We start from the raw sequence: 25,532 nt of genomic DNA on the forward strand, positions 1-25,532 counted from the left end.
ATTTTCTAATATTGGGCTTATAGGTGATTAATGAGCAGCGTTGAAGATTATGTACAAAATAAATGGTATCATAACGTATATTTTTAGTGAATTATTTATCGGGAGTAGAAAGGTAGGATATAGTAGACAGTGTGGACGAGGTAGACCATTGTGTCTGATGGGTTGAAGATAACTATTAAGACACGCATAGTACTATTCTTGTCAGTTGTGTATACGTTAATCGCTTGTGCGTGATATTGACATATATTGGGTGTGAATCGAGCAAGTGGGGGTCGAGAATGTGCGATTGTGATGAATCCCACGACATGACATAACGGCTGTACAATGCTTTCAACTTTACCATGATGGTCTAGCTTCAATGAACTCATATTTTCAGAAATCAATCAAAGATTAAAATATATTTTCAACCAATCAGAAAAATATAATTTTAAACATTTAGATGTAAATATTTCTCAGTATTAACAGTATTTGTTAAAAGTACTTGTGACATAATTTCGTTTATTCTTTAATATTTCAGATAAATTTTATATTCAGTGTTTCATTTTTAGCTTTATATCCTACTAGCTATTGATTTCAACGGAAATTCTATGTTTTGGTTATAAACATTGATAATCATCATATCGTTAAGTTTTTTTCAGTAATAGCATAAACCGGAAAAAATTGAGAGGAGTCATACAACTTCATTGATCCTGTTTTTTTTCATTAGTTGTTATATGTGGACTAAATTCCTAATAAGATATTTTGAATAATGCAGTTCAACTAAATGAGAGTAAACCTGTTACCCACCAGTGAAACTCTATATTGGAGATTATTTAAAGTTAGAAATTTGCTTCATTGAGTTTCGACTCCATTTTTTTAAAAGACTGTGTTAGCCATAAGACCTTATGGTCTAGAGTATGTACTGTTGATGATTTTCATACCAAGATGGTACACTTTCTCATTGATATCTTGGTTTCAATAATTGACTAACTGATATTAGTTTGTGATGAAAACTATCCCCAAATAAGGGATGAAGAATGGACCTAAAATGAATCAAATTAATAGTTAAAGTACCAATAAAATTCTGATTATTAATGATTTAGTTATTATATTCAACTAGAAAAGTCTGAAACAACGAATAAGACATATTACCTGAGTTTACAGATTCATACCTTTTGAAAAATTGATAGTAAGTAATACACTATCATTTGGTTATGTAACTCATACACAGAATTACCAATAAAGGACTTTATTTTGAGATTATTTCATTTTTGAGTGTTCAAAGTTATTTATTCGTAAGACTGATAATCCAATACAGTACTTATGATCTGTTGACTTAAATACCGTCAAATAAGCTTAATGTGATTCATCTTTTCTTCAGTAATAAAATTGATTTTCAGAGAATATCTCTCTCTTCTTTTTCACCCTGAAATAGTCTTATTGGTTAAACACTGGGATAATGATAAAAAAACAGATCCAATTACTTAAATGAAAAAGTCATATCGCATCAATAAAACATTCTAATCGTTATCGAAATAAACATTCATTCCTTTTTATCATATTTCAGTAACTATCCCAAATAACTGTAGTTTTGCCTCGATCAATTAAATTTGTTCATTTCCAAAATTCCAAAAAAAGACCTGTAGAAAGAATGAACAGTAAAATTATTAGCCTATAGGAAACAATACAGATGGTTCTTCTTTTTCAGATAATCAATTATTTGGCATTTTCAAAGAAAAAAATATTCCTGAAAATAATAGATATAAGGATTCTAACTAATGGACATTCGTCTATTTTTCTTATATAGATTGAAATTATATTACTTTCTTGTTTTCATCTGTCCTTAAATTATGTCGTAGTATCTTAGATTGTACCACTTAACTGACAAATGCATAGAAAGTGGTTTGTAACAACTAATGGACTAACTGGGATCTTTTTTTTGGCCTCAATAAATCACTTAGTTCAAAAATGTATTATTCTACTTTTGGTTAGCAACATTGATGGTGATGTTTTTAATTAAACAAAAGTCACTAAGTAAAAATTGTATTAGATGGTCAGTAGGAAAATTTTATCAAGTTGTTGTTGTATTTTTCGATCTGATCACTGATTGTTCAAAGTAGTCAGTTGATCAAGACATACATTCAATTATCTATCAATTGCATAAGCAACATCGTTTCAACCAATTGAACACTATCTAGAAAAACTGTGATAACTACATTAAGACTTTCAGACAAGCGAAGTAATTATAATTTGTCTCATCATCTAACTATATCCATTTTTTAAGTCTAGTCGAACAGGTAACAGTTATACAGTTATTCATGAAATAATCCATCTTTGTAGTATTCAGAATATTTTTGGAGCCTCCAATGACTATATTTCTGATGGCAAAGCAATTCATACAATTCCCTGAATTATGGATTTAAAATGTTTTGAAATGATCGTACCAATATCAAATATAATATGCGAACTAATGAATTTCCAAATCTAACCAGTACTTACCCCATTAATCACTACTGGATCAAGACTGAAGACAGAGAACACAACACATACACTTGAATATATTGAATTGAATTCATAATTGTACGGCTAGGTACATACATAACAGTTATTACTTTGTAGAAACAAAGTAGGATCATATCCAGTTTCTACCATTTAAAAGTTAAAACCTTGCTAATTTTGAAAAGGTTTGCATTGCCTTTTTGTTAATATCCAGGACTAGATTTGATCAACATCTGTTGATATATGTTCTGATCTGATACTTCAATACCAACTATAAATACAAGCTTATCGTATATTTATATCGTATAATGAACTTAACCATTTCATTGTCTAAGATAATCTGGCTGAACAAGAAACTATTCTATAGAAACGAAACATTAATCAAGTCTTAACTTAGTTCTCGAACATATTTCTTTTTTTTCTGATCATTTGATATACTGCTTAAACTGCTTCTACTGGAATTTATAGGGTTTCCTTTATTAGGATCTTAATTGATTATTATTATTTATGCTACTATTATACTAATTTTGAATTCCGATAAACATGTTACAACTAAAACCTTGGTAAAGTGCTGTCTTATATTTATAGTCATTTGATTGTTTTTGGAAAAAGAGATGGGTTTTCTAACTTGGACGTTGAACAACAGCTATCTTTATACTTTCTACGCTTCAAATATTCAGTTACATCTCGTTTAACTCTAAATTAATTCATCCCAATAACTTCAAATTCGTATCAAGTTAGATAAGCAACTTACTGTTAAGATAATTAATTACGAAAAGAAAAGTGGAACTAGTATATAGAATTGAATGTCATGTAGTATAACGAAAAAATAGCGCAAAAGAACATATAGTTCACTACTTGTTTAAGATAATTATGACAATAACTTATTATTCTGTAATGATTAATTGGAAACCATAGCAACTAATATACCTTCCTTTATCTACACTGGTTAAATATTTCACTCTTCACAAATTTACCTCACTTAATTTTTTTTCTAGATAAACCAATTGATAGATGCATGAAAAATACAATATGATTAATCATTTGAATAATGATTCACTAGTTAATTCATTAAACTATCTATATAAGATAGATATTATGCTAATTAATAATAACTGATTGGTTTCACCAAGTTAAATCACTTTACACAAACTTTTATATGCAAAATAATAAGAAATCTTACTTATCCTATTATTTTATTTACTATACTTTTTATGTATTGTTATTCTTAGTTACACTCACAGAATATTGGTACAAAAGGGCACCGAATACATATGCACCACACAAGTCACTTGATTTAGGTGTGGGCTATGATACTCCCTGGATGCCCAGATCCAAGCAGGTGGTTTTCTTATGGGGTCACTCGCCGAGCCTTTGACCTAAAGGTTTGATCCATAAGGCAGTGGAGCAACGTTAGGAGATGCAGTCCCATGGTAGCCGGTGACCAACAATTGGTTCATACGCCATTTGTTCCCTCAGGATACTGGAGCCCATGTGGACCATTGGTTTGGAATCAGGGTTTTCCAAATCCCTTAGGTGGATCCTCCATATCCACCAACCTGGCCAAAGCACCAGACATTTACTTCTTGTCCTCTCCATTTCGTAAACAGCAGTGATGCCGCGAGAAGGCAGTGAGTAAGACTTCCATGGCAGTGACTGTATACACGTGGCCATGTGGGAGCATTTCGAGGAGAGCCGACTCTCCCGACTCTTGGCCGTACCAGGGAATTCGGGAGCTACTTTTACTTAGAGACATTATATTTTGATTTATATATTCCTCTTTTTAGAAATCAATATTTTTAATTGCCTATATTACTTTATATATTATCATAAGTAATAGAGAGATTAAAGTGATAATTTTCCCAGTAAAATATAAGAAATGGTGTATTTTGTTTACTTAGTCAATATACATCAAGGGATTTTTTTAATGAAGTTAATCCGACATTATAATTTTTTATCATAAAATGGTGTTTCAGTCTTCGTTTCCAAACTAACACTCAACTTACATTAGTTTTCAGAAGAACTTTAAGACAGTGCTACGCTTCTGTAATGAAAGAACATTTAATTGAATATATATCACATTCATGTAAGCATCTGTTGTCATATCTAGAGGTTTCGTTTTGTGAAACCAAATACTTTTCTTTTCAGAATCCGATTAAATCAAGTGATACTACTGGTTATTTTATAGAAAAATTTAATTAATAACAGAATCTGTTTCCTTTATTCCCAAGGGTGCACAAGGAGAACTTGGCATGGCTGGAAGCCCTGGAAGTCCAGGATTAGATGGACAACCTGGACTCAGTGGTAGTCCTGGAGAACCTGGAGCACCGGGTGAGCAAGGACTTTCAGGTCCTCCAGGACCACCTGGTCGTCCTGGTCTTGATGGGGCCCCTGGTGCTAGAGGTGAAAATGGTGCACATGGGATGAATGGAGTGCCTGGAATTAAGGGAGGATCAGGACCAATTGGGCCAGTAGGTCTGCCGGGAGCAAGTGGAATACCTGGACACGCAGGACCGATGGGACCTATGGGACCAGTTGGCCCAAGAGGACCGACGGTAAGTTGAAAAGAGTAAAACTGTTGCTAAAAATATGAATTAGCTTTTAATAAACAAGAAAGTTACGTTACCTTTGGTTTTTCTCTAAACTCTTAAGAAGAGAAGGAATAGGTAATACCTTCTTGGGAAAATATAACCTAGAGTAATCGTAATAGTATTCAACAGTACTATTTAACGAAGCAATCCAAAACGTTGTCACAAAAGATATGTGAAAATCATCCACCAAAGCACGATTGCATCATGTTATAAACTGGAAAACATAAAATTAACTCGATAGCGTAATAAGAAGACGAACATTATCAGAACCATGTGATATATTAGCACAATACATTTCGAACAACCTGACCTCACATATACTTGTTAAGAACATTTATATATAAAAATAAAAGGTCAACTAGACTAGAAATGGGGGTAAGGGGAGTCAAGGCTACTAATGACAATAATAATAATGTGAAAACAATTTGAAACCTCATCACTCTGGATGATAAGCTAATATTGCCAGTGTACTCTCAAAATATAAGGGGTATATGTACGACAATAAACTTTATTTTATTACCCGACCTATAAACGCCAGTAGTAAAATAATCCCTAAAACATTTTCTGTCAGACGTTTGCTTTATGAATTAAATTAACCAAACATTCAAATATTTATGTTTCGTCCTTATTGCAAATTGATTTTTATATCAATATATTAGACATACGATACTATGAAACATCTAAGTCGTACTCTGTATCGAAAACTCTTATGCCATTTTATTACATTTTACAACATCCTGTTAAAAGCCTAAATAAAATATCCATATTAATGGCATGGTGGCAGATAAATATAGCATTTAAGAACCGTTCACTGTTTGATGGTTTAAAATCGCAGCATATATTTGCCTCATTCATTAAGCATTATTTATACAAATAGGGTGCGATAGGACCTGCTGGAGAACAAGGAATGAAAGGTGCAACTGGACTGCCTGGTGGTCATGGAGACAGTGGAGATGTAGGCGACCCTGGCCCTGATGGCGAAACAGGTCCGGAAGGTCCCGCGGGTGCTGTTGGACCCCCAGGACTTCCAGGTCCTGTTGGTGACCAAGGCCCTGAAGGTCCAGAAGGTGCATCTGGTCCACCTGGTCCCGCAGGATATGACGGTCCACCAGGAATGGACGGGAAAGATGGGTTATCTGGCAAAGATGGGAAACCCGGGCCACAAGGTGTACCAGGTGAACAAGGAGCAGTCGGAAAAGCAGGTCGTAGAGGAGATCGTGGACCACCTGGACCACAAGGGAAGAGAGGATACAAAGGTCAAGAGGGAGTAATGGGACCTCCAGGAGTTTATGTAAGTTTTTACCAAAATACTGTTCACAACATTTTGGCCATTATTTTTATTTAAAGTCCCATTTAAAAAATGGATACTAGTAATTTTATTAGTATTTATAATGGTATATTGTGTTATGAATGTATACATTCGCGGTTTGGATACAAACGATTAAATACGAAATACGTTCAAATGGAATAATGTGATGTCCTACATATCTTAGTGATTATATGAAACTTTAGGTTATGATGAGAGTTATATCAATTATTCTGGTTCTCATGAAATCCAAATAGATATAAAATGAAGTCATCGGCTATCAATAATTGCCATGATACGTGTTGCTACATCAGTCTTAATTATTAGTAAAGGGTATTGATTATCAATAAGTAATTTTAATGTAACTGAATAATAGAGTTGGATACAGAAGGGAATGATAACATTTTGGTCTACACAATTGTCTTCCGCATACATTAATCATTCAGCTTTATAATTATAAAATTTTATACTATGATTTTATTAGATCACAGTATAATGGGAAATCGCATTTTGACATTTACGAACGAGAACTAATAGAACAAAGAAATTTCTTTCCAATTAGTATCTCATCATCGCTTTACTTTGATATATATATATATATATATATATATATATATAACTCCGCCTGTAGCTCCTCCAGGGGCTACTGCCGGTCCCAAGCCCGGGTAAAGGAGGAGGGTTGGGCATGGGGTTAGCGACCCCATCCCGTAGAAAATCAACTCGCTAAAAAAACGCTAACCAGAAAAAATCATTCAAACCATTTAAACTCTGCCCTGGGAGTTTAAGGAAGAATTATGACGCCTCATGATGAAAGCCGAGTTCCTTCGGAAGTCATGAGGCCGATGCACCTCCTTACAACCAGAGCGACAATTTTTATAGGTACATGGAATGTCCGGACAATGTGGGAGACCGGCAGAGTCTTCCAAATTTCTGCGGAAATGAGGAAATACAACCTGGAAGTGCTTGGAATCAGTGAAACACATTGGACGCAGGTTGGACAACAACGACTGTCTTCAGGGGAACTTCTGTTATACTCCGGTCATGAAGAAGAAAATGCCCCACATACACAAGGAGTGGCGCTGATGCTGTCTAGAAAAGCACAAAATGCACTTATTGGATGAGAATCTCATGGACCAAGGATCATCAAAGCCTCCTTCAAAACAAAAAGAGAGGGCATTACAATGAACGTCATCCAATGCTATGCGCCTACCAACGACTACGATGAAGACGCTAAAGACCAATTCTACGATAGACTGCAGTCAATCTTCGAGAAGTGCCCAACCAAGGACCTGACCATTCTAATGGGAGATTTCAATGCCAAGGTTGGAAAGGACAACACTGGATACGAAGACGTCATGGGACAACATGGACTGGGAGGAAGGAACGAAAATGGTGAGAGATTTGCAAACCTATGTGCCTTCAATAAACTGGTCATAGGTGGCACCATATTCCCACACAAAAACATACACAAAGCCACTTGGATTTCACCGGATCACACTACACAAAATCAAATCGACCATGTCTGCATCAACAAAAAGTTCAGGAGGACGATGGAGGATTTGAGAACCAGAAGAGGAGCTGATATAGCATCCGATCACCATTTGCTGGTCGCCAAGATGAAACTAAAACTCAAGAAGCACTGGACAATGACGCGGACAACATCACAAAAGTTTAACACGGCCTTTCTTCGAGATGCTGACAAACTCAACGAATTTAACATAGCCCTCAGCAACAGGTTCGAGGCCTTTCATGACCTACTCAATGGAGAGGGAACCACCATAGAGAGCAGCTGGAAAGGTATCGAGGAGGCAATCGTTTCAACATGTCAGGAGGTTCTGGGCCAAAAGAAGCACCATCACAAGGAATGGATCACTGTTGGTACACTGGATAAAATTGAAGCAAGGAGGAACAAGAAGGTAGCAATCAATATCAGCCGAACAAGAGCAGAAAAAGCCAAGGCACAAGCCGAATACACAGAGGCAAACAAGCAAGTGAAGAGGAGCATCAGGACTGACAAACGTAAATATGTGGAAGATTTAGCGATGACAGCGGAAAAGGCTGCAAGAGAGGGAAACATGAGACAACTGTATGATACAACAAAGAAACTTGCTGGAAATTACCGTCAACCAGAAAGACCAGTGAAAAGCAAGGAAGGCAAAGTAATCAACGATATTGAAGAACAACGAAACAGGTGGGTAGAACACTTCAAGGAACTCTTGAATCGACCAGCTCCAATGAACCCACCCAACATCGAAGCAGCACCCACAGACCTCCCAATCGATATTGGCCCACCAACAATTGAAGAGATCAGCATGGCCATTAGACAAATCAAGAGTGGCAAAGCAGCGGGACCAGACAACATCCCGGCAGAGGCACTGAAAGCAAATGTAACAGCAACTGCCAAGATACTCCACATCCTCTTCAGTAAGATTTGGGACGAAGAACATGTACCAACAGACTGGAAAAAAGGACTTCTGATCAAAATACCAAAGAAAGGCGATCTCAGCAAGTGCGACAACTACAGGGGCATCACTCTTCTCTCAATACCAGGAAAAGTCTTCAACAGAGTATTGTTAAACAGGATGAAGGATTCCGTGGACGCTCAACTTCGGGATCAACAAGCTGGATTTCGTAAGGATAGATCGTGCACAGATCAAATCGCAACTCTACGTATCATTGTGGAACAATCAATCGAATGGAATTCATCACTGTACATCAACTTCATCGACTACGAGAAGGCATTTGATAGCGTGGACAGGACGACACTATGGAAGCTTCTTCGACACTACGGCGTGCCTGAGAAGATAGTCAACATCATACGGAACTCCTATGATGGACTAAACTGCCAAATCGTCCACGGAGGACAACTCACCAACTCGTTCGAGGTAAAGACCGGTGTTAGGCAAGGTTGCCTACTCTCACCCTTTCTCTTTCTCCTAGTGATCGACTGGATTATGAAGACGTCAACATCTGGAGGAATGCACGGGATACAGTGGACAGGCAGGATGCAGCTTGACGATCTAGACTTCGCGGATGATCTGGCTCTTCTATCACAAACGCAACAACGAATGCAGGAGAAAACGACCAGTGTAGCAGCAGCCTCAGCAGCAGTAGGTCTCAATATAAACAAAGGGAAAAGCAAGACTCTCCGATACAATACAATATGCACCAATCCAATTACACTTGACGGAGAAGCTTTGGAGGATGTGGAAATCTTTACATATCTGGGCAGCATCATTGATGAACACGGTGGATCAGATGCAGATGTGAGGGCGCGGATCGGCAAAGCAAGAGCAGCATACTTACAACTGAAAAACATCTGGGGCTCAAAACAATTGTCAACCAACACCAAGGTTAGAATTTTCAATACAAATGTCAAGACAGTTCTTCTGTATGGGGCAGAGACGTGGAGAACTACGAAAGCCATTATCCAGAAGATACAAGTGTTTATTAACAGCTGTCTACGCAAGATACTTCGGATCCGATGGCCAGACACTATCAGCAACAAGTTACTGTGGGAGACAACAAACCAGATTCCATTCAGCGGAGGAAGAAATCAGGAAGAAGCTCTGGAAGTGGATTGGGCACACTTTGAGGAAATCACCCAATTGTGTCACAAGACAAGCCCTCACATGGAATCCTGAAGGTCGAAGGAGAAGAGGAAGACCAAAGAACACATTACGCCGAGAAATAGAGACAGACATGAGAAGAATGAACAAGAACTGGAAAGAACTAGAAAAGAAGGCCCAGGACAGAGTGGGTTGGAGAAAGCTGGTCGGCGACCTATGCTCCATTGGGAGTAACAGGCGTAAGTAATATATATATATATATATATATATATATATATATATATATATATATATATATATATATGATTTACAACAATGGAATATTACTCATCGAGTAGTTGGGTAACGCGAAAAATTTTTAAATGTCACAATGATTATAAAATAATGCTGAGTAATTAGATGAAAGAGGAGTATAATCGTCAAAGTCATTAGATTTTCCTATCTTTCTTTCATTTACACTCTCTTAATAAAGGGTGTTATAGGCTTAATTGGTATTCCTGGATCAAATGGAGAAACTGGAGTAAATGGTACAGTTGGTGATCCTGGTCTTCCTGGTCAACCTGGAACCGACGGACGTCCGGTAAGTTTCATATGAAAAAATGTTAAAAGTTACTTGAAATTAGGAATTTTCAAAGTATATGATATATCCACTATTCAACTATAATAAATAGAAAATATTCAAGTATCTGAACAGAAAATGAATGACTGTTGGACTTTACTGTGAACTGACAAGATTTAAAACTAGAAATCATTAAACGCCAGCTTGCTGGTTTGATGATGACTCTGTAGCTGTAAGACCTAAAGGTCCTTTGTTCGATCCCTGACATATCTATAGTTGCGTTTTTGTAATTATGTCTCTTATTGGAAGAAAAAGGTTGTCCAGTAATCTTTTGGTTTTTAATGTTTCTCTGTCTGACTTGATAAAAATTCTCGCTACATCAAACTAATCTCCATAACCCCCTCCGTTATAACGCAGTAAGTCAATAAAAAATATGAAACTGTGAAAGCTATTTTCTACCGATCGGTAAATATATTTCATTATGAGATTAGTTTGTTAGGCTTAGTAAATGTGGAGATGAACGGTATGGAATGTCTGTTTGAATTAAGTTAGAGGTAGAATAAAACTGCGTGACTAATGATCGGAACAAATACACGTTATGTAACATAAGACAAATCATAGAATGGTTAATAACTGGATCATATTTTTCACCATGCACTTATTAATGAATGAAATTATATGAATTAGGTAAGAAGTTTCGAAAATAGAGTAAAATGCTCAATGATTTGTTTAAATGTGCAAAAAATAGAAGTAACAAGAGCAGATAACTTCATGAAGCTGTCCCAAATTTCAAATATCAAACGAAGCGTGCTTAATGACCTAGAGTTTAGAGAAAAATAGGATGATGAAAATAATGGAAGAGATATTTATCCACTTAAGAGACATGAAAAAAAATATGTTGACATATGTTCATCGATTATATTACCTGAAAAACCAATACTGTAATCGTTTTAGCCGTTTTAAGCAACTGCCCTTCTTATACTCCTTATCAAGGCATATGGAAACTATTTTCTTACTTAATAAATGGATTTTCGGTATCACTATTCAATGAATTTCTTAGAATGATTAGATGGGACATAATAAAATGTATCTGGGTTTCATTAAAATTTATGACCAGAGTTAAAGATTAATATCAGAATATTTACAGATCTATAACTTACTAAATTCACGTTTCTTGAGCATCCTGTATTGTGATAAGTACAAATAGTTTAAGTGAGAAAATTAACAAGCAACCTACTCAACTACTGGTCAATCTAGTAAGTGAATTACTCTGAAACTTCTTTTATAAATCATTGGTATTTGTAGAACATTATTTGAAATAATCTATATTCTTACGTTTTTAGGGCTTACGTGGACAACCTGGGTTACGAGGCCCTCCTGGGCTTCCTGGAGTCGTCAAAGTTCAGCCTTCTACCATAGGTGGAACAGGTTTGCCTGGCGATCGTGGAAATCCTGGTTCATATGGACCCACGGGGGAACCCGGCCCTAAAGGAAGCGCAGGAGAAAGAGGAATTACAGGTGATCCCGGCGACCCAGGAGATCGAGGTCTTTCGGGTCCACCTGGACCACCAGGACCTGATGGTCAACCAGGAGTTGATGGAGAAGACGGTCCAGATGGTAGTCCTGGGGATGATGGTCCTCCGGGACCCCCGGGACCCTTCGGAGAGCCCGGACCAGCTGGGGAACAGGGTCCACAGGGCCCTTCCGGGAACAAGGGAGCTATGGGGATGACTGGTCCTCGAGGTGAAACGGGTCAAAGAGGTGCACCTGGACCAACTGGAGCAACAGGAGATGTTGGAGAGCCTGGTTTGACAGGACCCCCGGGGCTCAACGGAAATATAGGAAGAAAGGGACCGACTGGGCAACGGGGACAACCTGGAGTAAGAGGGAAGCAAGGAGACGCAGGAGAACCAGGAAAGACAGGAGAGGCCGGTCCTCATGGATATCCAGGATTTATGGGGCCTCCAGGAGAGCCTGGTCCAGAGGGTCCCGCTGGTAGTGAGGGTAGCGAAGGCCCTCCTGGAGAGCAAGGACCTCCTGGGAAGCATGGAGAGCTTGGCGAGGTTGGAGACGTGGGTGATGCAGGGCCACCTGGGAGGGCTGGACCACCGGGTCGTCGTGGTCATCCTGGTTTTCCAGGTCCCCGAGGACCACCTGGAGAGGTTGGAAAACCTGGAGAACCTGGACCGGTCGGACCTATTGGGCGTGCAGGTATGCGTGGACCTCGTGGATCTGTTGGTGGTGTTGGAGTCCCAGGAAATAAGGGGGAACAAGGACTTTCTGGAGCTCCGGGATCTGCAGGAGAAACGGGACCCAGAGGAGATTCTGGAGAACCAGGCATTCCTGGGAAAGACGGTCGTCCAGGGAAACAGGGAGAGCCAGGTCCAAAAGGAGCCCCTGGAGGAAAGGGGCCAACTGGACCTCCTGGACCTCCGGGTTTGGACGGTCCCGTGGGGTACCCAGGAGATCAAGGACCAAGAGGCCCTTCAGGCCCAGTTGGAGAACGAGGTCCAATGGGCGCTCGGGGTTCACGTGGTGATCGAGGAGATCCTGGTGAAGTCGGGCCACTTGGCCCTCCTGGTAGAGATGGGGAACTAGGTCCACCTGGTCCACAAGGTCAATCAGGACCTCCTGGCTTGCCAGGTCCGCCTGGCCAAATTGTATCTATGCAGGCACGAGCTTCAAGAACTAAAGGAATAATGTATGGAGATGATCCTGCAATCAAAAGGCGATTTGGAAATATTGAAACAACTACTCCTCAAGGAACTGCAGAACTACCTGCCCGAACTTGTGCACATTTGGCGGATATGCATCCTAACAAACCTGATGGTGAGTTGAGATTACTGAATGGTCGATTTTTTAGTTAATATTATAATGAAATATTAGGAATGTTCTTACAAATGCTTTTACACAACCATAGGGAATCTTAATTTTACTAGGAAACGAAATAGTGGCAATGGTGTTATGTTTTATAAGCTTCAATGAATTATCTTGAAGTTTCATAATAAATAACTATTTCAGTAAAATAAAATTCTGTTCATGTAAGTAATGAATGAGTTTCTTTCTGTGAGAGATGCTCTGATGAGGATAACTCTTGATCCATTTATCTTAATTAGTAAAAATGATCAAATTACACTAGAATATTATTTTGCACATGATTGGCGTAAAATAGACTTTTCATCTGATAAATCATTTTGCTACATTTTTCAGCCTTTATTATAACATGATGGTAAATATGTACAACCGATTATTCAGATCCTACAGTGAATGTCTTCAAAGTAATATTTACTAATGCGTACCAATCAAAAGATGACTGGAAATCATAAAGTATTGTGAAGATCCCTTCTTTTTAAAAATGGTATCTATTAACACTAAATGATGATAAGATTCATCTTCGGATGAAGACTACGTCATTCAAATCTTGTTGCCACTAGATCAATCGGTTGAATTACAGTGATCGGTGTCTTCCAACTTGGGCTTATATTGGTTGATTGTTTAAATTTAAAGCTATGGTCTGTCATGTAAACAAGGTTTCGAATACAAATGAATGATTACTGAGATTGCTGAAAATGTCGTTTAATAATTCAAAGTCAGTGAATACAAGGTTCCCGCTATGTTCTAAAACTGTGTTTAATGTTTAAAAACATATAAGGAAAAAACTGTAATGCAGTTCTATCATATATAGAGAATATACTTGTTAAAATATTAGTAAAAGCCGTTTTCACTTCAGTACCTTATCAAAGAGTTTGTTGATTAAAATATTTTTGAGGTGCTTTCACCGAACTTCGACTTATTCAACGACTGACTTTTCTGAAACGTAGTAGTTATTTATAAGCACCTATTTTTATTACTTCATTTTTCCGCCTGGAAGGTTTCTAAGAACATCACTTGATCTCTCTCATTAAATCTATATTTGACATGTTATCATTTAACATATGTACAACTAAACAAAAAATATCATTTTTGCAGACGTTTTGGCTTCTGTCGCAAGTAAATATACACCTACATAACATGATCATTCACAATATTTGCACTCTTTTGTGCTTTGTGAAATATAAAAAGACACATCTTTTAGGGAATTTAATATAAATTCAAGTATTATATTCGTAGTCTCATGACTGGGAAACAAAATTAATCATCGATGTTAATTCAGTCATATATAGAAATTAACGATTTAGTCTCATTATAAAACTCTGATCGTAATAAAATAACGTACAAGTATATCCTTCTATATATAACCTATTTTAAGTGTTTCAACAGAATACGATAAAATTCACCTGTCACTGATAGTTTCCTTAATATTACTACAAGTCATTCTTCCGTCAAGCAAAAGCATAGAAATACACAAGGTATTGAAATGCCATAGGATAACCGTACTCACTTTTTAATTTATGCATTTCTTAATGTGCAGAGTTAATTTAAATTCTAAGTATTTATTTTTCAGCTAGGGAATCTAATTTAGTTTTCGCATTATATCTTGTATCATTTCATAGGTGAATACTGGATTAACCCTATCGGTGACATCATAAGCAGTCCTACTAAAGTCAGTTGTCGCATGAAAACTAAAGAAACGTGTATTAAGCCAAAACAAGCCAAGATTTCTATGAACAAAATACGTCCTACTAGGAATAGTAGATTTTGGCTTCAAGAAATGAGTGAAGTTAATGAGGTAGGAACAAAGTAATTGCTATTTACTTTTTATCAGCTTGATTTTTTTATGGAAAGTTTTTCTACTGAAAACGAACCCAATAGTCTAAATATTAGTGTCCTAAACTTAAAATTTAGTTAACAAGGATTAGGCTAGAAATGAGCACTTACAACGCTAACGAAATGTTATAGTGGTTTACTTACACACTACTAATAAAGCTTTAACTACTAGACGTTATTTTCTCCTTATCTCTATATTTAATGGTGTTATATGTAAGTTTATGTGAGGATAATTTATGGTCTCATATACAAGGCCAGCTGCCTGTTCTTCCTTTTTTCAAATTAATTTAGTTGCTAAACCATGTCATAGAAACGAGTAGTCAGTTTTCATGGAATTGGCTTGGCCGTATGACTCCATTATCATACAGGAGTTAGATATAAACATATATGGTAAATACACTCGATATATATATATATATTACTACCATTGAAGTAACTACTTCTATGAATAAGGTATGGCAACTTGGACCGCTTCATATGTGTGCTTGGTCCTACGTTGAAGATACCTGACTGACTGATATCACGGAACTATAGTCATGTGGTTCCAGAAGTTGAATAATACAGTTTAAAATTGATCGCAGTGGAATGGTTTTTTTCTTGTTTTCTTTCTTTGTCAACAACAAGAATATAGAGTAATCTCCATGCTATTTACTTAATGAACTCATTCTTTATTTTTAAATCATAATTTATATGTCGAGTCTCTTTTTACCATCATAGATACTAATATTACTTCAACTTCTTTGCTCGGCAACTTCTAATTTCCATTGAAAGGTTGATAAATACTAGTTTTAGGTTCTGTATCGGTTGAATTACTGTATACAGAGTATAAAGACCTGAGAGATCGTTATAAACTCACTAGCTATATCTTATAAACAACAGCACATAAAGGAAAGATTGTTACTTTTTAGGAACATAAATAGTAAACTTAATGGTAGTACTAGTAAAACAACCAAAAAGTTAAGAAACAATGTGTTCAGATGTATTTTGGCTATAAAGCGGAAACTTGATAATATGAAATAATCAACAAAATTCCATGTAAATTTTAAGAGACAGACGTACGTAGTACTTAGAGTCTACAGAGATATGATACAACTTATTCCACTGTATAAATTGACTTTTTACTGTGTTACTATAAAAGATTATACTAAACGTTTATTAAGGATATTTCGGAATTCTTTTTCATTGTCTTCTAGTTATACTCTTAAATCTGTATTATTTCTATTTTAGTTAAATTATGGTATTGAACCAGAACAACTGAATTTTTTAAAATTATCAAGTGATATGGCTGTACAACGTATATCATTGTCTTGCTCTGGATTATCAGATATAACAGTTAATTCAACTACATCTCTAGCTGAAAATATTCTTTTGTTAGGTGATGATGATACAATTTTGGAGAGATATCATCCACTACGTAAATTTCATATTGAACAAGATCAATGTGGAAAGGTTTGTATATTCTCTTAATACATTTATAAACATTAACTTCCATTAATAAACAAGTTTAATATGCCAAATATTATTCCACCGGGAAAAAATTCAATAATTTGAAATTTAAAAGATCTGTTTACCCTGTATTACTTAAACCTGTTACATTGTTTTCTATGTAACAATAATTACATAACAGTCTAAATAATCAACCTAGAATCTGTTATCTACTAATAAGGTAATTCTAATGCTTCAAATTACCTTACTAATTACAATAAAATAATTGAAAGCATGAATCAATTGAAGTTAGACCACCAAGGAAAACCTGGAAGCACGGGACGGCCTTTTCGTCTTATTGTGGGACTCCTCATCGGATGCCAGCTCAGTAGTCTATCGGTTAAGTGCTCTGGTGCGAGACTGGTAGGTCCTGGGTTCGAATCTCGTGAGGTGAAGTCGTGGATGCGCACTGCTGAAAGATCCCACAATAGTACGAAACGGCCGTCCAGTGCTTCCAGGTCTTTTTTTGGTTGCCTAGCTTCAATTTGCTAATGCTTTCAACTATGAAAATACTAAATCTCCAATGACAATGCATTAGCATTAATCAGTAATTGTCCTTATTACAAGTATATATATATATATATTACGAAAATTAAGATTTTACGATCAACAGTTTTCGGAAATAAAGCTAGTTTGTTTGAACAATTTCAGTAGAACCGTTAATTACTAGAAGGTTGATCTACTACTGCCTAAATTATTTTCGATTTCGGAACGTCAAATACTGAATATTTAAACAAGTGTTTCAGTAATTAGTTGATCGATACAGGACTTGAAAATGTTAGGAAACTTTTTTAAATCAAGATGCTAGTGTTTTTCAAATTCACCGCTGTACCTTTAGTTGTGTTTGGTTTATCATAAAAACTGTTCTTGTATTAATCGATTTCTTTCAACTAATAATTATATTATGAAATAACCTTGAATAGTTGAATTGTAAACTGAATTTCATAAAAATTTAGAACTCAAAAAAGTAATAAGCCAACAGACTTTAAATTACCAATACATTGATGTAATAGTTGGGATTTATACCTGACCGATTATTCTGGCTTATTTCTGCGTCTGTACATGAAAAAAGTAAGTTTGATTAACATTTAGGTTTTATAGTTTAGTCTCTATTCGTAATAATATACTTCAATAGTCTGATCTTAAATATCTGTATCTATCTGTCTTCCCTTACATTCTTTTTTATTTCAGATTACCAATGGTTATACAACTGTTTTAATTCATGGAAATCCTAGTAAACTACCTATTCGTGACATTAATTTAATACATCTGAATACAATTAACTATGAATTGATTCTTGGTGATGTTTGTTATACAACATATTTAGGAAAATTTGTTTCTTTGAAACATACTTTCAACAATTAAATTGTTTCTAAGTTAGTAACACAATTATGAAATGAAGTGATTTACTAAGGAAATAGATGTTCACAATCACTGAATAATAAATACCCTCTGTTATATTAAAAAAAATTTCTGTACACAAATTAAAGAAAGTAAATAAATGTTTATTAAAGTGTCAAATAGTTTTTTTGTATTTAATTTTAAAGGATTATAAAACTGATTGAATCTTATATTATCATAATGTTTTATTGAGAAGTTGTACAGAAACTTTGTCCATTTTTAGTTATCAGGTTGAAGAAAGTATTAAAGTTTCTTCAGTCATTACCATTTGATAATATCATATCATTTAAATCAATCAATCAATCAATATTCAACTAGTTCCTAATCTTAACTAAATGATTCAATGATGGAAAGGTACTATTATAACTAGAGAAGAACTTACTGGAACATCAAGAGGAGAATAAGAACAGATGAAATAAATGGCTTGTTGAAACAGAATTATAATCCATAGTGACTCATAATTCATATTAATAAGTACTAGAGAGTTGTTATATTCTAGTGAAGATTAAATTACGGGTAACTTACGAGATCTATTAATGGACTAATATTCTATAGGTCAAAATGAACCTTATAATAAGATAAATATAGATACACACAATCTAATTACTGAATAGTTATACAATAAGAATATTTATAGAATATTAGTCCATTGATAGCTCTCAGAAGTTACCCGTAATTTAATCTTCATTAGGATATAACAAGAGTGATACGTAAAAAATTTACGATCGATTGACCACTTAGTAGTGATCATTGCAATCTTTGTCTAGTTCTTTAGTGCTTATTAGAAATATGTCGATCAGACTGCTGTGTCCACCAGTCTAAGTGATTCGAAATCCTGTAGGTGGTTGTAGGTTGTCGACAAAAAATATTATTCTACTAGTTTTCTGAACAGTACCTCTGACTATTTTAAGCATTAAAGGGTAAGTAGTGTGAAAATAAAGTTAGGACGTAATAAACAAAGACTTCATTTATTTAATTTTCCAGAAGATAATTAGGGACAAATTTCAGTAGCCGGTGATACGAAATTTAAAATAATGTATTCTTATTGAATAAGACTGACTAGATAATGAAATTACCAAAAGATCAAACTAACGATTCACATAGCCTTGTTCGTTATGAAATAGAATCTACGATTTCATGAAGTAGGTATTAAGTTGCACAACTGTAATAAATTGCAGTTTCAGTTATTATGCACCAGTATTATTTATTCCTATTTTAAATATAATCTAGCAGTATACAATTCCACCTATTTTTGATTCATACTTTTGCGACTCTCGTTGTGTTCAGATATCGCGATCTTATTGAATAGTTTTTGTTGCAGAAATTAGTATACCAGTTTAGTCAATAGATCGAAAGTTCTTCAGTACCTGAGAGGAAATGTGTCATTGACTACATGATGTGAAACGTAGCTTTTGATAGATGCTCAGAGCTCCGTTACTTGGTTGAGTTAGTCATTTGAATGTTTAGAGGATAAGGGATACGTTGAATTTGTCAATACCTGTATCCAAAATCTTTTCTTACACAATGATCTCAAAGCTAATGAACCAGAAGTAGAATATGAGGTTCGAAAGTATATTCGAGATCATAGACTGATGTATAGTAGTGTACGAGACGCAAGGTGACTACTAATCGTAAGAGATGCGCAACACGGTGTACCCATTGGATTGAATTTTTATCTACACTGACAATAGAATATCCTATAACTGTATCACAGTAAATCAAAGCCTAGAGTCACATTAGTAAGGTAAAATCTGCATCGTATTGAAATGTTTTCTACTGAGAAAAGAGACTGACTGTCCTAGCACATTTTTAACACGAAGTTTATGAAAAAGTGGCATATGTTGAAGGAGTGTAAAATATCAGCTGATTCCATTTTGTCGTCACAAATGAAAAATATGTCCTCCATATATCTTGCATATAGATTAAATAGATTGATAGCCGAACTAAGTCGATCGCCTTCCAGTTATGCCAAAAGACAGTCTGCTAAGACTGAATCCAATGGAGACCCCATTGCGACCACACCTCTTTGCCTATACATGAGTGTTTCGTAAGTATTAGTGTCCTTAATACTACCAATAAATTGAAAAGTATGATGAACAGAATATTGAGATACTTGTATTCTAACTGCTTCCAACTTTTCAGACAACCATTGGGCGATTCGGTGGTATAGTGAATTTGGCATATCCAAAATAGGTCGTGACTGTGAACCAGGTTTATGTACTTACGGTAATCGATACTAGAGTAGGATGATCGAACCTATCGGACGTATATGATCATATAAATCTGGGGTTATTATCCCTTTGTTTTCCAGGTTTGTAACAATATCAGTTAGCCGTTTCTCAATCTGCAGTATTTTGTCTACTTCTCCTCTCTGTTTGGAAAATGTAGTATCATCCTCTATGATCAACCTCATTTTGTCCAAATATTTTCGACAATCAAAGAGTACTACACCAGCTCCTATGTCAGCTCTACTTAGGATCAAATTCTTACTTCTTTTAAGAAGCATTAGTTTATTCATATGATTCTTGGTTAATAAGTTGTTCTTACTTGCTTCTGTGTTGATGTATTCATGACAGCAGTCCAGTAATGCGGATTCAAAATGCTGAGGACCTTATGGGGATATTAGCGCAAGATGATGAGTTTAATTTGCTAGATTTTTGAATTGCATTCGCTCGTGAGGTTTACCGGTTGTTGAGGTGATATTACAGAATTTGAGATCTAATGATAAGGCATCAATATGGATTGACAAAAATGTGATAGAAGAGTTAAAAAATACACACACTTCGGGATGTTATGGAAACTTCCTAGTTATGTCTTAGTATCGCAATATTTCCAAGTGTTTACGTCTAGCTTTTTGTGATTGCTTTTTAGTAACATTAGTATCATAATCCTCAAAACTGTTTTCCTTCATCTAACGACAGTTAACACAATGAATTACTTCTCAGAGATATATCGCATTCTAGTTCATTTAGTCGAAATTTATTGCCATCAATACAATTATGTGCCCGACTTTCGGGTGTTTTTCCATTGTGATGAGTATGGTTTCGCTTTAATGCCTTCCAGAAACGTTTTGGATGATCATTACTTCCAATACATCTTTTAAAAAAGTGGACCTAATGCTTCACTAACGCAAGTTTGACGGTGTAACATCAAAACCCATCGTCATACGATCCTCGCATTTCTTTGATTAACACATTATTCCCATTCGAACATTAAAAAACACGAGATTCAGAGAAAGGGATCTCTTTTCAACGGATTTAGTATCGAGTTGATCGACTGGATCATGAAGACGTCAACATCTGGAGGAAAGCACGGGATACAGTGAACAGGCAGGATGCAGCTTGACGATCTAGACTTCGCGGATGATCTGGCTCTTCTATCACAAACGCAACAACGAATGCAGGAGAAAACGACCAGTGTAGCAGCAGCCTCAGCAGCAGTAGGTCTCAATATAAACAAAGGGAAAAGCAAGACTCTCCGATACAATACAATATGCACCAATCCAATTACACTTGACGGAGAAGCTTTGGAGGATGTGGAAACCTTTACATATCTGGGCAGCATCATTGATGAACACGGTGGATCAGATGCAGATGTGAGGGCGCGGATCGGCAAAGCAAGAGCAGCATACTTACAACTGAAAAACATCTGGGGCTCAAAACAATTGTCAACCAACACCAAGGTTAGAATTTTCAATACAAATGTCAAGACAGTTCTTCTGTATGGGGCAGAGACGTGGAGAACTACGAAAGCCATTATCCAGAAGATACAAGTGTTTATTAACAGCTGTCTACGCAAGATACTTCGGATCCGATGGCCAGACACTATCAGCAACAAGTTACTGTGGGAGACAACAAACCAGATTCCATTCAGCGGAGGAAGAAATCAGGAAGAAGCTCTGGAAGTGGATTGGGCACACTTTGAGGAAATCACCCAATTGTGTCACAAGACAAGCCCTCACATGGAATCCTGAAGGTCGAAGGAGAAGAGGAAGACCAAAGAACACATTACGCCGAGAAATAGAGACAGACATGAGAAGAATGAACAAGAACTGGAAAGAACTAGAAAGGAAGGCCCAGGACAGAGTGTGTTGGAGAAAGCTGGTCGGCGGCCTATGCTCCATTGGGAGTAACAGGCGTAAGTAAGTAAGTAAGTAAGTAAGTGTACAATCGCACATATATGAAAAATTATGCAGCTTGATAATAAATTCATTAAAAAGAGATCCTTTTGCTAAACGTTTTAAATGGTCGAATCTTAGTCTGTCGAAATGTCATGCTATGAACATTTCGCCCCCTTTGACACAGGGATTTTACTTCCGCCGTGGGAATACGTTCCCGATTGTCACCTCAGAACGTGATGTCAGGATGCAGCAGAGGTAAACGTAACTCTCCATCTTATGCGAAGACACAATAACCCCAGAGTTGTTCCCAAGACTGTTCAAAACGTACCCACGGCCCTAATCTCGCTGAGCCATAGGAGAATGAGAGGTGGTTCTATAATTGTATTCATAATATTAAGTCCTCCACGTCACACCAACACAAGCATACTACCAGAACATAATCATCACGCCCCTCGAGGCAATCCATGGGGAACTACACATAAAAGGACAAAATCTCAGGTACGCTCACACTCTCTTTCACTTAGAGCTGCCCCTACTTGAAATGCTCTCCAAGTCGAAGTGACCACAGCCCCCTCAGTCGACAACTTTAAAAAGAGACTTGACAATTACATACTCATCCATAGGTTACTGACACTTTCCTAGACCAGACATGCCTGTTACATGTCTCAATTTACCGCTTTCATCATTGTCACATACCAGCAACTACTTCCTGTCTCCTTTATTATCATCAACATTTTATTCATACACTTCGGTCTTCTTACACTGTTCTCAAGACCAATTAATCGACCTATTTAGTTACCTACTTATTTATTGAAAAAATCACATATTCTTAGCGTTCGAATTTTGACTTCATTATTTTTTACGTTGCAATCGATAGAGAACTTGCCTGGTAATTTAATAGCTACTGTGATTACATATTATTATGATTTACCAATTTCTTTTTTTCCTACATTATCGTTAATATACCTAGGTTCTTGCCTGGAGGTATTGGTGATCCACTGCTAATAGACACGGAAGCCCGTTTAGCAAAAGCTTTTTCTATTCCATCCACAACCATTTGAAACATTTGAATTACTCGTATCTCGAATCCCTACCCTCCTGAGACAAACGCACTCAGTCAAAATACAGGACATACAAAATAAAAACAACTACCAAACTGAAAAGAATTAGTGCAGTTGGTTCGCTAGATTACTATTCACCGGACAAAACCAAATACCTAGAACAGTACCGAAACAACAAACGAGCTCATGGAAGTTGGACCTTGAAAAAGCTGCAGTCAACATGAAGGTTACGTTACTTTGTCATGTGTTTGAAGAGTGAGTCCGCACCTTTCCTCAAAATATCAGTTCATCCTAATAAGAAATGTTTTTGTGATGAAGAAAACTTCATAACGCAATATACCGTTCAGTCTTATAACGATATGTTCCTGTCACTTGGAGGTTTTTCAGGTGTTATAACACCTGATATATAAACATTTCCACAATTGTATTAATTGGATGAATGATTACCACCACAGAACGCTTCATAGTCAGTATCGTACTTGAATTATCTCTTCTAAATCATCTTGGTATCCGTTTACTAACCCGAATTTTCAAAATTTATACGAACTACTCCTACACCACCAGGTAGTGTTTATCACCATTGCTTTCTGCGTCAATACTTACCTTACTCCCTAAGACAGGGCTATGGCTAGTGGCTATTCCACAGGTCAGGAGATTGAGTAAACACTGATCATTTAAAATTGGAACTTCCTAATCTCCGTATTTCGGGGTTTTCCTCTAAGTCATATAAAAATTCACAGGTTTCCGCAAACTCTAGTGAAATATCGGAAAAACCGAAATTTCAACAAACGTTTTTGGGATCTCCCCAATATCACTTAAAATTTTGAGGGGGAAACCCCAGGTCAGCAGAATTTTCGGAGTTTTTGTCGCATTTCCCCGAAACTTTCCATTGAAGCTCCCCCAAAACTAATAAAAATTTTCCTCGAGATTGGTAGACTAGGTTGGTATGTGAAGCAACTTTTTATAACCTAGCGATTCTCAGGTACTAATTACAACTGGCTTGTCAAAAGTTCGTAGATATCCGTTAGCTTTTGATGTTAACAAGATTTGGGTTTGGAGACTTGTCTGGCCTTACCCTTATATGTGATTAACTTTTAACTTGGCACATTTAAAAAGGGCGAGACTATAATTTATGGACGAGCCAATCAGAAGCGTGTGAGGAATTCCAAGGTCACTGCACCAATCTCAGTACTTGATGCTCACGTACGATCTGTTCACAGAGTATTTTAGAGAAGACGAAATAATCGAGCGGCTACAAGAAATGGGACTACCAGGAAGTTCTTTTATTTAAAATTGTGGTAAAAAAACTATTTGTGGACCTTGTACAGACTACCGTGATGACGTCTTTCGACGTGATATATGTTGGAGGAAGAAGCCTGCTAGAGTAGGAACGACTTTTGCTCAATCCAGATTGAGACCAAGTTAACTTATGATATTTGTTGCGAACCATATAATAAAAGCACTAGTAACATTGGCTGCAACATTCGCAGATACCATTGAAGCTTTTATTGTTCATTGGTATAAGTATTGTAGGGATATATACGTAATAAAAAATGACAAGCTTACACAACTGGGGTGCACTCAAACAATATTAAAGCTACGTGATCGAGGCTGAAAGATTTTTTGCTACCTTATCACGGTTCCAGAGGACGACTATTATGGAGCCATATGGATGAGTTCCTCTACCGTTTGCATTACGATTTTAGAACGTCTGAACCTTTCTAACCTTGACAAGTTTTTGAACCTTGTATAAGTGTGCCCACTTTAATTCTTTGGTTTTACATGATATATTTTTACTATATGCTAACTGCTTCCTGATTTGCTAATGTTTTTCAAGGTTACTCGAGATTCGTTCGAAGGTAGTCCATAAATTGTAGTCTCACTGAAATGCTACCTAATTCAGTCAGTTTTAAAAATCATGGTTCCTGGGAATAATTTGCTTTTTTATTATAGTTGAAAGCGTGAGTCAATTGAAGCTAGACCACCATGGAAAACCTGTAAACACAGGACGGTCGTTTCGTCCGATTATGGGACTCCTCAGCACAGGTTCATCCACAAACACACTCTCGCTAGCGATATTATAATCCATCACTCACTCGACATCACACCAAAAACCGTATGCGTTCGAACAATTCGTAATCGCGATAGGTTGATGATTGGCCATAATTACAAGTATTAAAAGAGCCGGTCCTAAAGTTTTGATTTTCGAGTCTCTTAATCCTCAATCCACAATAAATTTGTATTTTTCTTCCATT

At 36.4% G+C, this 25,532-nt stretch overlaps 2 protein-coding genes across 2 annotated transcripts in view; both read left to right on the forward strand.

Moving 5' to 3' along the window:
- Nucleotides 1-18,060, forward strand: part of Smp_135560 (putative collagen alpha-1(I) chain precursor) — a gene marked incomplete at both ends in the record, with an annotated part of 27,085 nt that extends 9,025 nt beyond the window's left edge. The window contains 5 exons of the mRNA XM_018796817.1: nucleotides 10,417-10,524; nucleotides 11,847-13,332; nucleotides 14,997-15,172; nucleotides 16,438-16,659; nucleotides 17,887-18,060. Of these exons, the coding sequence (XP_018651922.1) occupies nucleotides 10,417-10,524; nucleotides 11,847-13,332; nucleotides 14,997-15,172; nucleotides 16,438-16,659; nucleotides 17,887-18,060 (2,166 nt within the window). The remainder of the gene's footprint in view (nucleotides 1-10,416; nucleotides 10,525-11,846; nucleotides 13,333-14,996; nucleotides 15,173-16,437; nucleotides 16,660-17,886) is intronic.
- Nucleotides 4,731-6,414, forward strand: Smp_119050 (putative collagen alpha chain; the record flags this gene model as incomplete). Its single annotated transcript, XM_018796818.1, has 2 exons — nucleotides 4,731-5,033; nucleotides 5,947-6,414. The coding sequence occupies 2 exons, from the start codon at nucleotides 4,731-4,733 to the stop codon at nucleotides 6,412-6,414; spliced, it is 771 nt and encodes a 256-aa protein (XP_018651923.1).
- Nucleotides 18,061-25,532: the final 7,472 nt, after the last annotated feature.

The sequence above is a fragment of the Schistosoma mansoni genome, chromosome 4 (genome assembly GCF_000237925.1).
Source record: "Schistosoma mansoni strain Puerto Rico chromosome 4, complete genome".
NCBI classification, from domain to species: Eukaryota; Metazoa; Platyhelminthes; class Trematoda; order Strigeidida; family Schistosomatidae; genus Schistosoma; species Schistosoma mansoni.